General features: G+C 29.0%; 2 protein-coding genes across 2 annotated transcripts in view; one reads left to right on the forward strand and one right to left on the reverse strand.

The window, feature by feature from the left end:
• LOC142320316 (ribonuclease H2 subunit C) lies at positions 1 to 8,113 on the reverse strand. The gene is made up of 3 exons (XM_075358023.1): positions 7,921 to 8,113; positions 2,097 to 2,326; positions 1 to 300 (listed from the first exon to the last, which is right to left on the reverse strand). Exons 1-3 carry the CDS (start codon positions 8,081 to 8,083, stop codon positions 211 to 213), a joined length of 483 nt encoding a protein of 160 aa, XP_075214138.1. The 5' UTR covers positions 8,084 to 8,113; the 3' UTR covers positions 1 to 210.
• Positions 8,114 to 17,409: 9,296 nt separating this feature from the next.
• The window catches only part of wb (wing blister), a 351,334-nt gene continuing 350,881 nt past the window's right edge, over positions 17,410 to 17,862 (forward strand). Inside the window, exon 1 of the mRNA XM_075356683.1 lies at positions 17,410 to 17,825. Coding sequence (XP_075212798.1) covers positions 17,738 to 17,825 — 88 coding nt within the window. The 5' untranslated portion in view covers positions 17,410 to 17,737. The remainder of the gene's footprint in view (positions 17,826 to 17,862) is intronic.

Consider the following 17,862-nt stretch of genomic DNA (forward strand, 5'->3'; position numbering starts at 1 on the left):
TTGTCAGTATAAACAATATTATTTTATTGAAAATTATTTTTACAATGTATTGATTGGTAACAGATAACAATTATTAATGTAAATGGTAAGTATAAAAATAGTTAACAAATTCATCCAATACAAATATTACAATACTATAAAGCGTAATTTTTTAAGGGCACGCAGATGATGTATTACATAATTTAAAATGGATTATTGTGAGAAAAGGAATCAGTGTTCGGCTTTGGTGGAGTCAGGATCAGTTGTGGAACTATTACATACAATTTTTTCTTTATTCAGATCTTGAACTGGTGAATGGATCTAAAAAAAAAATACATATTATTATTTAAAAAAACTGCAACTAATTAAAGTTTTTATAAAAAACTTTAATAAAAAAGCTACCACTAATTAAAAATATATTACACTCATAAAAAAATCATTAAATTTAGTTCAGAATGTGTTTAATAAAATCAGACAGTTACCTAAATCGCAACTTGCAATTTTCAAACATCTTAATTTTTTACAAATACAAAATCAATCACAACTGACATACTTATCTTCATCCATAAATAAAAAAAAAACCATTTTCTTTGCAAATTTTACATCACCTACTACAAAGACCCGTATCAACTGACTACTAAAATGAATAACTCAACATAATAAAGTACCTGGCATACAATTAACTAATGGCTAAAGAACCACAATTACATAAAATTCATAATGTAAATGAATCACAATCATGTATAACATAAATAAATCACTAGTGAAAAAAGAAATAATTCTAGTGTAGATCAAAAATTCATACAAAACTTTTCAGAAAAGAAACTTGGTTACTTTCAAAACCACAACATATTACAAAAGTCACACAGATAAACACAGCAACCCAGCAGTAAAAAGATTAAACTGCAGAGAGTATATTATATTACTACACAAAGGACAAACTGGATACACATTCGCCCATAGAAATAAATAATACAATAAAAAATTAAATCAGCATTTTAATTATGAAGAATACTGGCAAGCATATTTCCATGCAGTAAAGTAGTTAATAATTAAATTTCTTTGATATGAATTTTTGAATTACACTTCATCAAGCTGATTTGCAAGCAAAGAATTCTTGCAAAATCTGTGAAAAAGTTGTGTGCATGCTGATAATATGATGTTATTTAATACATTAACTACAATAGAGATAACTGACAACAACCTAAATAAAATATATATTCTCTTCTCTTAGTCAAAGTTTCCTGACTTTATTATTTTATTTTATTTTATCCCACAGCTCTCTTGCAAACTACTACTTGGAGCACCATACAACCATATATATGCACAATCATGGATCTACTCTGAACTAAAAATGAAGTCAGTTCACAACTGGAAAGGACGTTGACAACACTAAGACTATGGAAGTGGATTTCAATGCATCAGACAATCCATTAGGAAAATTGGCATTCCGACAACAGACCTAACTCATCTGCACCTGACTACATTGTGTGCATTTTATCAAATAATAAGCTAATAGCAAATTAAATACAGTTTTAGAGAAATGTTATTTTTCTCTTTGATCTAAGCTGAGTTTAATATTGTTTCTGAGAGAAAATGTTATACTGAGAATCAGAACAAATCTATCTACCCTTAAACTTTCAACTAGAGTCTATCTCTTTTTGGACTAGCCTCAAAATGGATAACACAAAAAATAGAATATATTACTCGCAGATTAATTTATCTTACTAAAGCCCTTTCCCTCAATTCACATTCTCATGTAGGTGCTTATGCCTAAAATAGCCATTATTTTTTTTCGATTACATTATAATTGAGTATGACATTAATATTCTAAGAAAGTGGTAAAGTAACTTAGAAGCTGAAAATTGCAGGTAGTCTAAATTAGCAGAACAGAAAAACTATAGCCTACCTCAATGATAAACTAGAAAATTGTACAACTGCAAGTAAAATTACCAATACAATACTCAGAAAACCATTATTTTAACCTTGCTGAGAGTGGCTAAGAATAAATTAAATGCAGATATTTGGTTATATGTAGGATCCAAATTTAAAATATAAAAAAAAGAATACTATCATACAAAAAAAGGTTAATACATTAATATAAAAATTAAACTTACAGCTTCAGCAATATCAGTCCAGTCTAAAGCTGAGAGAAATGCATCATCTTTTGAAGGAATTTTATCCCAATTCCAATACGTTAAACTTTGGAAAGTATGAGTAACATGAAAAGTTCTTTCAGTACCACTAACAGGTTTAACTGTTTCTTTTAAAATTAGTCCTTTATATCCTTCTGGTAAACTGACAATACAACCATTCAAAGGATAACCACGAAAAGAAGCTGTCAGACCTGTAACAGCAATGAAAATTTGATGTAAAAGGATTTTTTATTGTTGCCATCTTTCTTTAAATAAAATATAAAAAAGTTTATTTTTTTAGACCATTCTTTTAGATTTTAATTACTGTAAGTGAAAATCTGCTGTCTGAGATAAAAACTAAATTAAGAAATTGCAAAATACACTATGTGCTTTTTTCTACTTGAATGTTAGGAAGACACTACATTTTTCTTTCCATATTGTCTTTAAGATATATTTGTAAAGCTGAAAAAATTAAAATCTAGAAACAACTCTTTCTTTTTTTGTTGAAACTCCACCACTGGAGTTAATGAACACAAATAAAAGAATTTCCTTCTTTCAATTAAAGCAAGAAGAAAGAGGGAAAATGGAAGATAAGAATAAAAATGATTATCATTTATGTATATATAATTTTTTCCCCCATCTTTTATGACTGCATATGATCTCTTTAGTCAGTTCATTATCTTTGAAGGGACTGTTCAGACCTTGCGATCCTCCCAGTACTTTTTCATATGTTCTGATCTACATGCCCTTTCTGGTGTTGAAGATGTTCATGTCGTGAGTTTCTTTCTTGTGAGTATGAAGTGAATGTTTTTATCCTTGATTTTTATCTTGTTTGTGGTATCTTCTGGTGTAAAGCCAATTTTCTTCAGAACCTCTCTTATTCCTCTGATCCATATGTGATTTTTTATAACTGTTTTGTAATGTCTTATTGTTGTGTTTACTGTTTGTTTTTACTGTAGATGTACCAAGTTAATTTTCGTGCTTTAGATAGTCTGTTTGTTCTTGTTCGGATTGAGATTTTTTTGTTTAGGTTGTTCATTATTATTTCTTCGAGGTATTTAAATTGGATTACTATTTTAATTTTATTAACATCTATGTTTACTTCTTTTGTGTTGGAGCATAATTTCTATCTTTTTGAATAATATTTTGAAGCGAATTTTATTTATAATGTTTTGAAGTTTTAATATCTGTGTTTTAGCTTCATTGATGTTCTTTGCTAGTAGTGTCAAGTTTTCAGTGAAAACAAGGTAGTTTGTTTTGATTTTTTAGCCTATTTTTATTTTTCGGGGTATTTTTTGGACCATTCTCTCTACCATTTCCAGAGTGGATTGAATAGTAATGGTGAGAGCCTTGGCGCAGTCCTGTTTTGTTCTCAAATGGTCACGAGAGTTCACCTCTGAATTTCACTTTTGACTTAGTGTTTGTGAACATCAGTTTTATAATTTGGGATGTAGAGTGAGGTGTCTTAAGAAATTTTAATAGGGATTCTTAGTGGATGCAATCGTATGCTTCCTTGAAGTCTACAAACATTATTAGCATGTCTCTGATTTTTTTTTTTAGTAATCCATTATAAGCTTGTGACTCATGATCTGATTTGGACAACTCCTCCAGGGTCTGAAACCTCCCTGGTATTCTCCTAGTTCTTTCTCGAGCAGTTAACCAATTCTGTTGAGGACAATTCTTGATAGAATGTTTGTATGTTGTACCTAAGAGTGAGATTCTCCTGTAGTTGTTACGGTCTGTTTGCTTTTTTGTGTAGCAGATAGATGAGGGCTGTCATCCAGTTTTCTGGTAGTTCTTTGATCCAGATATTTATGAAGGGTGATTTTTGCTGGTTTTTCTGGAGTTCGAATTGTTGAATTAACACCAGTTTGCAACTGAGGTACTGACATATCTTTCGTTTTATCAGTTTCATTTGATATTAGCTTTTTTACATGAGGTGGGGGATATGAAATTGAAGGTAGTACTATTCTTTAATAACATCGTATCTGCTGATAAATTAATGTAATTTTGCTCATTACTACAAACACTCAACGGTTCCTTTTGCAAAGTTTTTTTTGCATTTACTGAAATACTTCCAGGTACTTTATTAAATATGGGATTTTCTTCTTAGCAAGTAAACCAGACGATCTTTTCCCAGTCCTGTAATTTAGATGGTTTATTCCTGGTTTCCTTTAAGTCCTATCTCTCCATCTGGTCAGCAGTTTATTCATTTGAGAAACACTGATATCTTTCCTGGGTGCATTACAGTACTGCTTTGTTATATTGTTCCACATACTTCTTTTCTTTCATGACCTTAGGAGCTACAGATTTGTCAAATCAACAATGTGTTCGGACAGAAAATTTACCAACAATTGTTTGTTCACTATTTTCTTCTCATATTCTTCACCTTCAGGATGACATGATTAAATTGATAAGTTTAAAGGACAGTAGTTCCCTTGAAAAAATTTTCCAGATTAATGGGGTATACAACTACTAGATTTAGCATCTGCTTATTTACATCAAAATTAGATGATGCTAAATCTAGGCACTACATACTACTAAGTAGATTCTATCTTTTATTCACTTCACAAATTAAGCACTGTATTCTATATTGTAAATAATAGTAATATGAAATTGAAGGTAGTACTATTCTTTAATAACATCGTATCTGCTGATAAATTAATGTAATTTTGCTCATTACTACAAACACTCAACGGTTCCTTTTGCAAAGTTTTTTTTGCATTTACTGAAATACTTCCAGGTACTTTATTAAATATGGGATTTTCTTCTTAGCAAGTAAACCAGACGATCTTTTCCCAGTCCTGTAATTTAGATGTAATTTAGATTAATGGGGTATACAACTACTAGATTTAGCATCTGCTTATTTACATCAAAATTAGATGATGCTAAATCTAGGCACTACATACTACTAAGTAGATTCTATCTTTTATTCACTTCACAAATTAAGCACTGTATTCTATATTGTAAATAATAGTAGATATGAAATTGAAGGTAGTACTATTCTTTAATAACATCGTATCTGCTGATAAATTAATGTAATTTTGCTCATTACTACAAACACTCAACGGTTCCTTTTGCAAAGTTTTTTTTGCATTTACTGAAATACTTCCAGGTACTTTATTAAATATGGGATTTTCTTCTTAGCAAGTAAACCAGACGATCTTTTCCCAGTCCTGTAATTTAGATGGTTTATTCCTGGTTTCCTTTAAGTCCTATCTCTCCATCTGGTCAGCAGTTTATTCATTTGAGAAACACTGATATCTTTCCTGGGTGCATTACAGTACTGCTTTGTTATATTGTTCCACATACTTCTTTTCTTTCATGACCTTAGGAGCTACAGATTTGTCAAATCAACAATGTGTTCGGACAGAAAATTTACCAACAATTGTTTGTTCACTATTTTCTTCTCATATTCTTCACCTTCAGGATGACATGATTAAATTGATAAGTTTAAAGGACAGTAGTTCCCTTGAAAAAATTTTCCAGATTAATGGGGTATACAACTACTAGATTTAGCATCTGCTTATTTACATCAAAATTAGATGATGCTAAATCTAGGCACTACATACTACTAAGTAGATTCTATCTTTTATTCACTTCACAAATTAAGCACTGTATTCTATATTGTAAATAATAGTAATCTGCTACTACTCTTATAAATTTGAAGAGGTTGATTAGAGGTATGATTTTTTTTTTAAATAAAAAAAGAATACTTACTTTTTGCACAGGACAAGTAAGAACATACTTAAAATTTAGAAAAAGAGTTTCTTTCATGATGAATACTTGTGATAAGTACTTGCGGTTGCAATGGGGTACACTTCCTGAATTTGAATTAAACAGATTATATAAATTTTAATTAACCATTCATTATTTATTGCAAGAACAATCAATTGAAATGGTGCCAACATTTCATTGGATTCAAACAAATTGTGATGAAAAATTTGAGAATTAAAAGAAAAATGCATGTGTTAACAAAATATATACTAGTGTACATAACTCAGGATCTTACATCCAGAATTACTTTTAAAATGGCATGCAATACTTAAAATAAAATTTCTGAGTTTTTAAAGATTTTCAAATCAATACTGCATGTAAAATCAAAATGATATTTAAATAATTAACAAAAAAATTTTAGAATACAAAAAACTATCAAACATACCTATAGGAAAATAAATTGCATAATATCCTAAAGGAATTTAATTATCATAATAGTGGTAATTATCATAAAGGTGGTAAACAGATAACAGAACTAATATTTCTAACAGATTACTTAAATAATGCTTCATAATTATTGACAACAGAAAGACAAAGATGAGTTAAAGTTATCAATAAAAATACCCCATTACAGATTTGGTTAGGAGTCATTGTGCTACCTTTAACACGAACTCTTATAATTGATATTTTTTTTCAGTAAATGAATACAAGCTCATCAAAAACTGTTTCAAATAAGATAGATAAAATAATAAATTTAAATAAAAGTTAGGTTTGGTAATACTAAAATTTAAAAACCCAGTTTATTTTATTTCTTAATTTTAAAACCATTTACTTTAAAAATACATGGAATTGTGCTGGGACAATTTTTTCAAGATTATTGTTTAGGACTGTGTTAAATATAACCTATTGACAAAGAATTCATATAACTGCTCTGAAAAATCTTCAAAGTAAAATCCTAAATATTTCAAAAATTAATTTTTCAATATTGTCATCAAATTTGGTAGGATCATGTTAATGACAGAAAATGTGAAGCTCAACAAATCTACATGTTGGAAATGCAAGATAAACCATAAAATAACCTTAACAGTTGTCAGAGTTGGCCTCAGAATCAACTGTTGAAGATGACTGACAACACTGTTATTAAGGTATATCTCTGTCGTATGCATGACCAAAAATAATACCTTGACCTTAAACTACCCCCTACAGAACTTGAACTTCTCTTCACAGAACAGATTAGCATCTGAACATGTTGCCATAACCCCTAAAACTGATTGCTAATTGACTACTGATAGCATGACATTTACTGATAGCAGAATTTTACGTTGCATGAGTCACCTGCTGTCCACTTATACTTCTGACATTTAAATTGTGTATTTTCATTAAGTATATCTTCTTCTATGGTATAATGAAGTACAAAAATATACTGAAGTTGATAAAATAATTCCTCAGAATTACCCAAAATTTCACTATATGAATTGACTAACTAGAATAAACTCATTTCTGTTGAAAATAGCAGATTTAAAATCTGTCAATTTGCTTAAGATAAATTAGTAATTTTGGATTTCTTTCAAATTTGGAATCCTACACAAAATTTTCAATAAATTGTACAATACAACAAATTGCTTTATAATAACCCTGTAAATTTTATTCTGAAGATATAAGAAAACAACAGCATAATTCAACAATCTACATAATAAACAATTATGTCTGCATTACCTAAGCTACATTCATAATTAAAGCATAATGTAATCTTACTCCGGTAAAAGATGCATTAACCAATATTTTTAAAACGGATAAGAATCAACAAAAAGTTTTTGTTAGATTTAACAAGATAACTAAATATGTAAGCGATTTTTTATAAGCAGTCATAATTTGTAGCCGATATATTAGTAATTATTTCTTTTCAATAGGTCAACTATTTGCAGTACCTTTTATTGTGCTAAAGAACGTTTGTTCACTAAAATACATCGAATTCTGTATCACTTCTGCAAAAAAACAATAACAGTAAAAATATCAACGCTATTGAAAATTATACAATCTAACCTGCTGGAGTTTAACCTATAATGTTACTCGGAAACATTATACTAACCGTTATTTTCGTCACCATTTTTTGTGATGAGATTAGTAAAATATCTTGATACATTTGCAGATCCTTCAAAATTGATTTTACAAGGAAAATAATGAATAGCATTCTCTTTAAGGTTCCCTTTTTCTTCATCAAACAATTTTGACTTCGTTATATGAATAGCCATGATGATGTACTAACGGTTCCCGCCAGAACGACTAGCTAGTGGTTGTCAGAATTCATCGATAAATCGATCTTCCTTCGAATCAATTGGAAACATATTAAAAAAAAAATCCGATCCGTAGTTATTTCTCTTGTAAGAAAAGTTAATAATAAGCCCGGCAATATTCGTAGGTAATTTTTCATAAGGAAAAATACATACATATAAAAAATGCTTCTGTATTTCTTAATCTTCAATATTATGATAAAATAACCAATAGATCTCATTCACCTAAATTGGAAAATTAATTATATTACTATCCAACTAATTTTTAACATCTACATCTTGTTTTTCAGAATGGCACAAAGTCCTTTCCATATAAAAAAATATACATGAATTGTTTGTCATTAGTTAATTTAATATTTTTACATATTAAAACTTACTTTAAATTCATCTATTTGGTGTCCTTCATTGTTTGCCCATTGATAAAGATCAGTCATCAAATGTGTTTGGGCATTCTTTTCCATGTTAAAGGATAAAAATTATTAAAAATATCCTTCACAGCAGTTTTCACTCAACAATCCTTAGATGCAATTAGGGGATTTTTTTCTTTTATTATGCTCCAAACAAAGTTGTCACAGATTGTTAAATCTGGGTTTTTATGCATCGAATTTCAGAGCCCGTACCAATCTATTCACAGGCCTTAAAATGTTCATTTAAAAGTCTCTTACCAAATGAGCATAATGAACTGGACCTTATCTTACTGTTAAATGCAGTTAACTTCATACCAATTAATCAAAGTTGAAGAATAAAACAGTTATCAAGCATTTAATGTATGAATTGCTATTAAAAATGCACATTCTTTGATTTATTACTCAGGTAAGTGGCACACATCAAAGAAGAAAACTGGTTTCCATAACTGAATATTGGAAAAATGCCTTAGAAGAGCTTTCCAACAAGTTTCCCTTACAGCCATGTCTTATTAGAAAGCTATTAATATGAGCAGGCTTAAAGAATTTAAACACAAAATCTTTTTTGTTATTTTCTGAAATTATGAATAGAGAATATTTAGCGCCAAAGACATTTTCCTGATTAACCTAAGACTATTCTTAGATTAGGATTGTAAACAGGATTCCTCAATGATGTCAGTGCTATTCAGTAAACTGGAAGAATGTCCAGATTGTTTATAATCAAGGATTAATCCAGTGGAATAAAATATTTTCCCCTCATTTTTGTAGTTTTACTTCTGATGGAGTTACCTTACCAAAATTTGAAATAAATCTGTCTCTTATGTTCTCTTATAGTTTTTATTTACATCTGTATGCTCATGTACCCAAACATTAGCTACAAGTCTTTCTTCAACTGAGTACTCGCTTGTGTCATTTTAACTTAATATTGCACAAATAAAAATTCTTGCTGAACAGATGAAAATCGACATCTAATAAACCTGGTACTTTGTTGAGTAATTGGAAGGAGCTGATTAACCTTTACAATCATCTGATGACAAACAATGCTATCAACCTGTATGCTAAATCATAGAAAGTGACTTTTTAGCCACACTGTGGAAGAACAAAGTAGTAAGAGAAATTATAGGTAAAATTGGTAATCTCATAGTTGTATTAATACTAATGATACCACTTAATACTGCTGAAAGTTACTGCATAGAAGGTTGTATGTTGCATTTAATGCTTGTGATTACCTAAGTTCACTTTTATTTCTCAAGTATTAGATTAGTGTGAAGTTATATTAAAAGTAATAGTCTTAGATTTTGTTCTTTTTTGCATAAATATGATTTATTATTTTGATTGTTGCCAATAATAATTAAAGTAAGTCAATGATTCAAACTCAGTAAGTCTGAGACCTGTTTGAATTTATGATTTCTTTAGATTTTTGAACAAAAGCAATTGAAATTAATTTTTGTAAATTATTAAATAAATCATAAATATGATTTATTATTTTGATTGTTGCCAATAATAATTAAAGTAAGTCAATGATTCAAACTCACTAAGCCTGAGGCCTGTTTGAATTTATGATTTCTTTAGATTTTTGAACAAAAGCAATTGAAATTAATTTTTGTAAATTATTAAATAAATCATTTGAACTTTTCGTATGTTTATTAATTATACTTATTCATGTAATTTCATATATTTATTAAGTAGAAAAAACTATGCAATTTAAACTCTTATTATTTAAATGCAATAATTTGTACAAATACAATACAAATTATGACAAAATAAAATACAGTAAAATTATTATAATTTACTGCAGCTTCTTTGGAAGAGAATGTAGGAGTGTTGCTGCTACTAGAGTATTGTCCATCTTCAAAAGATTAGGAGATTCCTTAAGTATGGAACTGCAATGTATTACTTTATTTGTTCATTAAACATATTGTTTTTATTTTATATATATAATTTTTTTTTTGTTTAACCTTTGGGACCACCGTTAGGTATTGCTTCAGAGGATGAGATGAATGATTTGCAGCATGTGTGAAAATGCCATGCCTGACTGGGATTCCAATGCAGGACCTCTGGCTAATAGTAATATATATATTAATATGCTCTTTTAAAATGACAAATCTACATTTTATTATGAATAAAACTCCTTTGTGACTTTAATTATCATGGATAAAAACATTGCAAAATATTGTTTTTATCCAATTTATTGTGTTTGTAAATTCAGTGTTTAGTTGTGTTGATATCTTGGTTTTCACGTGATGTGTAAAATCTATACGTTCAGATTATCTTTGTATTTGGGTCCTGTTTCTATGAAGCTATTTTCAAATGTTAATTCAGTTATGTGTACTGCCTGTATGTGAGGCCAAATAAGTTTAAGTCTGTCCAGTGTAGATTTAGTGCAATCACTTTGGTCCAGTTCACCTGGTTTACTGTGTTCATTTCAGTGTATTTTCGTATGATCATATTTGTTCTGTTTATTGCTTTGAAAATGCCACAGTAACTTTCTTTCCTGAAAATGTTGACTATTTCATATGACTTCTGGTTAATGTATTATAACAGGACCGGTACAGCAGGCCTGAATAACAGATTCCTGCCAATTATAAAAGTAATAGAAAACATATTTAATTGGAAGGATCCAGAAAGGAACAAAAAGGGCAACCCTTTTTGTCAAGAATAGATCCATTTTACAATTGTCTTTTGTTATACTACCCCTTAACACACAATGCACACCTGTTGTACAGTGAGAAGAGACCAGGCTTGGAATTTATGGGAACAAAGTCTCAGTCGACTCTTCTCACAGTTCGACTTGGGTCTGATCCTACAGGTAAAGAGGCTAACAGTATAAATAGCCCAGTAAAATTAGCTAAAAGTTGCAGTTCGGCAGAAATCCGTGAACCAATCTGCAAGGCGTTACGATGTTGGTCCCGCAAGGGCAGTTCAGCGAGGAGGGCTGTGAGTTGTGTGAGTTCAGGAAAGAGTTCTGTGAACCAGTCTGCGAGATGTACGACGACAGCCCAGCATGGAGAGTCACAGGTGTGAGTCTGCGAGATGAGTGTGTGATGTAAGTCCAGCAAGGAGAGTATCCAGTTCGATACGATTAAGGTAATGCCATAAATAATTCAGTAACCAAGAAAGTACTGTTGGTGAGTTACAGTAAAGCTATAAGAGTAATATCTGAAATAAATAATGCAATAGACTTCATTCATAAATTTTTAAGATAGACAATAAAAGGGATTTGCAAGAGAATTTTATAAGATTGTTTGTTAATGTAAGACTAGTGATTAAAAAGGGTTAAAACTAGTGGTTTCTTTGTTAATGGGTCTGAATACTAGTTTTCTGTTTATATACCTGGAATAAATTTTGAACGATTATGTACTTTAAACTCTCTTATATGTAATCTGTATTTATTACTTACTATGGACATTATTATCACTATTTGATATGTTGTTATTTACATGTAATAATTTTGATTGTTATCTTTGTTGATTTTGTTATGTATTTTTCTCTGTTTTATGTCATGCTTACTGTTTTGATTATGTTTTGTATGATGTCATATAATTATCATTTACCACTTTAACTATTATTTGATTGTAATTTCTGTATTAATATTTGTGTTTATTAAATTTTTTATTATTTCACTTATTATTATTATTACTATTTACATTATTGTATTTATCACCGTTGTTATTATTATTAATTTACTTGTTTGTAATTTGAAAATGTTTAATCAATAAACTATAATTATATAAACATTATAAATTGTCAACAACCTTTCAATATCCTGATCAAGCTGGGCGGAACGCACACCACACACCCACGCGACAGTATGTTAGTCTTATGTATTTTTTTCAAAAACTTTGTTTTTGGATTCTTTTGTATTTTATGTATATATGCATATATATGTATTTATGGATATATATGCCAGGTTTTTTTATCATATTAATTTCTTCATTATAGTCATTTATTAACGAGGGGTTGTGTAAGACAACATAATGTGTAAGAAAACTACACAATCATGTTAAGTAGGATGATTATATGTGTTGAGGTTAAGTATGTTAGTTTTAATGGTTTTGTATGCAGTTTAAAAGTGCGTTTATTATCTATTTTATATATGGAAAGTCAAGGAAATTAAATGAATTGATAGATTCATATTCTGCAATGAAATATAAAATGGTATATAATTTGCTGATGAATATATGACTTTTCTTCTGTTTCCTTTCATAGAAGTATGCTGTTATCAACATATCAGTCAGTATAAAGTTTTCTTTGTGTATACAATGAGTCTTTTCAAAGTATTTTAAAAATATTGTAGCTGCAGGCTAAAACTGGTCAATCCCATTTTTAGGCTTGGTTAATTGTAATGTTTATTGCTGTATGTGAAGTAATTTTGTTCTGCTAATGAGATAAAATTATGATTTCAATTATCTGTTCTGGGATAGTATGATTTCAGCAGATTACCAAAGAAATTGGGAATCCCTACTCTGTCCAGTCATGTTTATGTACTTATATCATGCTTATGTATATACTTATATATATATATATATATATATATATATATATATATATATATATATATTTGTGTAGATGATTTTTTCAAATCTTAACTGATTTTGGCGAAACTTGATGGGATGATATAAATCCTATTGGGAATAGATTCCTATTTTAGAGCAAAAGAAATTTGGTTTTGGGTACACTTTTAGATTTTTTTTTGTTCTATTATTATGTAGTATTAAATAATGCATTTAAACTAACGCTTTCATGAAAACTACAGCACCATTTAAATATACATTAAATATTAACCTAATTATTTTAAAATGTATGTATAATAAACATTATTTTTTTAATTATAACAACAATAATACAGATGAAAAATGCAAAATAATTAGCTTAATTAAAAAGTAGTAAAAAATATTTTAGAAAAAGTATTGATAAAATGTACTTTCAATAAAAGTATATGTGTTGGGATCTAGCATACTTGGTCTATACTTAATTTGAAATGTAGTTTTCATGAAAGCATTAAGTTTAAGTGTATGATTTAATTTAGTGGTGACAGATAGTGGAGAATGTCCTTTTTTCAATTTTAATTTGAGCATAACTCAAAAACAATTCAACCAACTTTCATCAAATTTGCACATGTACAACTTTATACGTACTACCTAACATATCTAAATTTCAGTGGAATTGATTTAGTAGCTTTGGAGATTTTCAACCCATAGAATTTTCCCTATATATACATGTATGTAAGGAAACCCCAATTTAAGTGAATGGCAGTTTCCTACTTCTCATACCTCAAAATGTAATGTAAGTCATTTTCACCCCCTACTTTAACCATGCAACTGAAAGTAATACTGTACTTTTCTTTGAAGTCTAAAAGAAAAACACAATAACAAAAATCTAGCTTTGCTGTAGACCTTAATTTCAAAAAAATGCAAAATGTGATCTGGTATGAAGGAAAGGGTTTGTTGTCCAAAAAATCAGTTTTGAAGTTTTAATTGTTTTGAACACAAGACATTAACATAACATGAAATACAAAAAACACTGAAAGCTATCTAAAACACCAAAAGCAATATTATTTTCAATAATCATTACAGCATTGCAACATCCTTCATTTTGTAATTAAAACTGGAAATCCACCCTTCTGATGCACTTCCTGTTACAATTTTTTTTTTTTTTTTTTTAATGATTCATCTTGTTTTTCTGTTGAAAGTTATTTGAGTTAACATATACAAAGACTGTGTTCAAATTTCCATGCATTACAGTTATACAAGTAAACCCTGCTTGTGTAACATTAGTTACAGGTGATTTTTTCTATGAATTGGCTTGACGCAATCTAATTTATTGCTGTAACTGTACTTCAGGATTCAATAAAAAGTTTTGTATACATCATTTATTGTAGAAGAAGGCTTTAAAAATGATTTTGGAACTAAGCTATTGTTTCACACAGACCATATTTCATGAATTATCAATTTTTTCTTCCTTACATGCCATTTAAGTAATACTGTTAATAATAAACTCGCTAACTAAATTATATAGTCAAAAACAGCAACATTCATACTCATTTATATATTCAACATTCAATCTAATACTTTAATTGTGTTATCCTTTATTCAGTATCTATTGTTATGTTTTAATGATTTATTCATTATATTTTCCAGGATTATAAATTTTCCAGGCTTAATTATAATTATTTTATCACTAACATAAAATATGATTTTTACATTAAAGCATTGTTTTAATGGTATTTTATTACCGGAAACCTGTTTATTGTGTTATTATTACTATTGTCTAATTAAAAGCATTAGTGAATGAGGGTTCCTTTATTTGGATTTGGGTTGTATACATCATCCAGACAACAACCAAATAATTATTCAATTTATCAAACAGGATTTGACAGTTGTACATTTTTCATCCATTTCTTATCTCTATCAATACAAATAGGTGACTATGAATTTCAAACCAATGAAGTTTATTGAAGTCAGTGGTTGAATCAATTAGCTCAACCACTGATACCACTTGATCTAATTGATTCGATCCAATGATAGAATGTAGAAATAAGTTATATGTAATAATCTTGTAATTATGTAATAAATTATAATAATTTAATAATATTGAAAATATTACAATAACATAGAATATTATTGAAATAATGAAAATATTATTAATATTGAAAAATAATTTGCATTAGGAAAAAATGAGTGAGCTAAAAAAATGGACTAGTTTATTAGAAAGTGTTCAATGTGCTATCTATATAGAGATATTGAATTTGGCTCAAAAAATCTGTTCATTTCTCAAAACAGCTTCAAAATGTGTAAATTGGTGAATGATTTTGTCTAAATAAGGGGAAGGCTGAATATTCTAGTTACCAGCTGGATGTTGATAATATCTACAAAGTGTTAATATCTTTTAGATAAACTACAAAACAATAATCTTCAACTATAAAACCACAAAAAGATAAATAAATAAACAACAAAAAATTTTGTATTTGGCCTGCCAAGATATATCTGTAATTTAATTTTTTTAGAAAAATGTAAGTTTTAATCAAAGATGCATCTCTTAAAAGTGCAAAAATTACAAGCATTCCCTACATTACAAACTGTAATCCTAAAAACTTTCCGCATTATTACAATAACTTTTAAATTTTTAACTTAAAAAAAATTGTTTTAATTTTAACTTTTAGACAAAACGTTTATGGAAAACGTAACAAAAATTACTATTGCCAATATCACTTTTTCTCTTAAACAATAATATACAGTTCAATCTCATCATGTTATTACTGTTAAAATAATTTAACATTTAAATTTAATTTTATTGATAATAAAATAATAACATTTATGGAGAAGTTTCATAAGGAACTCTGTCGTTGCCTGAAGATTCTTGTTTTTCTGGTTTATTGATTCACAAGCAGCACCTTGATAAATTCTTTAGTCTTTTGATTAGCAATGCAGTTAGGTTTTAATTGTTCTTCAATATAATTTTAGTTTAATTTGGTGGGTTGCATGAGAACAAAGTTGCAATTTTCGCTACATGAGATTTCTGGTAACTTTTATATGAAATTCTTTAATTATTTTGATATTTATTGTTATTATATGAAATGAGTTATTGAAGTCTGGCTGAGTTGACTATATTTTCCAATTTGGATAGGATCACTCCTTGATTTCTTTTCAAAAACTAATTAAGGAAACTAACTAAAACAAAATACTTATAGCCTAATATTTCAAATTGCATTTAAAAAAATTTTGTTTCATTCAAAAATTTTAATTGAAAGTTTTTTTAAAAAAAAATATTTGAAATGGAAATTAATGTTTCTCAATCTACTACAAATTTCAAAAAGGTACTTCTAGCTTTTACTCAAGTGCAGTATGGACCATATAGATAAAATTTTGACACCCAGCCAGGCTGAACTAGTGGTGAACGCGTCTTCACAAATCAGCTGATTTTGAAGTCGAGAGTTCTACAGTTCAAATCCTAGTAAAGCCAGTTACTTTTATATCGATTTGAATACTAGATTGTGGATACTGGTGTTCTTTGGTGGTTGGGTTTCTTCAATTAACCACACTTTTCAGAAATGGTCGACCTGAGACTGTACAAGACTACACTTCATTTAGACTCATACATATCCTCATTCATCCAATGAAGTAATTCTGACGGTGGTTCCAAAAAAAGAGATAAAATGTTGAGGCTCAACTAATGTTTATAATGAAATTTATTGCGGTACTGGGATCTTTTAAAATAAATTAAAATAGAAATAATTACTCTAATTTTTGCATAAATTATAAATGCAGGGATATATTAATTTAACAGAGTAGATGAAATTGTGATCATTTAAAAAAAAATTGTTATCTGTTAGTCTATCTGACAGTGTTTTGTTATTCTTATTCTTGGTGTAATGCCCTCACCCTTTTTCCATTTACATTTCTCAGGTAGGATTATTATTATTATTATTATTTTCAAAGGTGGTGGAATCGTAAAGTAATAGATGACTCTAACCTACACCTGATTCAAGTTTATCTGACATCGTGTAACAGTTAAACTACGATGTACAATGATGCTAATCGCGCATTCATCTAATTAGGGAGGTAGTTTTTTTATCTCATTTAAAGAATTTACCAAAAATATCTAATGAATTTCTTAGTATTTTTATTTCAGCGGACAAAAAGAAATCGGAGAATGTAAAGGATATTTAAACTCTGATTCTCTTCAGCACCTCAAATCACGGTTGCGATTGGTTCTTATTTCGATAGTTTTTTTTTTTGTAGCTTCTTGTATGTTTGGTTAGAGTGCAGCAGCAGTATGCATATAACACTGGCGTCACTAGATATAGTGGGACTATTCACTGAGTTACGTTCGCTAACCTGTTTCTACCGCACCGCGCCTCGCAGTTGAAGTCCCATCTTTCGTAGATCGCCGACACGTGCGATTGTGTATTAGTTTAGTGTACGAACAGTGTTGATGTTTTGCGATTTTATTGGTGTAATGTATGTGTTTGAAGTAAAAATTATTAATGTTAATAATTAGAAGTTACATACAACTTGGTAAATAAACCGTATGCAATTGCACTCAAATAGAGTTTTTTTTTATTAAGAGAAAGCCAATGACCTGGACTGTCAAGGTTGGTTCTTATTCCTCCCTTACGTTATAAGATGTTTCTAATTACGGGGATGACAGCTGAAAAACGTCGAAACTATTAATCGATATCGTTAGGCCATTTCTCGTGAAATCCTTCGAGATGATACTATTTGGAATTGCATTAATGTCTGTACTGACGTTCGCTATGAACGATGTCTTAGCGGAGAGGATTGTTTACAACAAGCAAGGTAAATGATACAAATTTTGTGGAGTTCTGTTAATGAT

The sequence above is a fragment of the Lycorma delicatula genome, chromosome 2 (genome assembly GCF_047948215.1).
Source record: "Lycorma delicatula isolate Av1 chromosome 2, ASM4794821v1, whole genome shotgun sequence".
In the NCBI taxonomy this organism is placed as follows: domain Eukaryota; kingdom Metazoa; phylum Arthropoda; class Insecta; order Hemiptera; family Fulgoridae; genus Lycorma; species Lycorma delicatula.

What these genes read in the sequence shown, in the direction of transcription:
- LOC142320316 (XM_075358023.1), bottom strand. Translation starts at nt 8,083, where the DNA reads ATGGCTATTCATATAACGAAGTCAAAATTGTTTGATGAAGAAAAAGGG. An exon ending in AAATGGTGACGAAAATAACG is followed by an intron (nt 2,327 to 7,920) that starts GTTAGTATAATG and finishes TTGCTGTTACAG; the next exon opens with GTCTGACAGCTTCTTTTCGT. An exon ending in GGACTGATATTGCTGAAGCT is followed by an intron (nt 301 to 2,096) that starts GTAAGTTTAATT and finishes TTTTTTTTTTAG; the next exon opens with ATCCATTCACCAGTTCAAGA.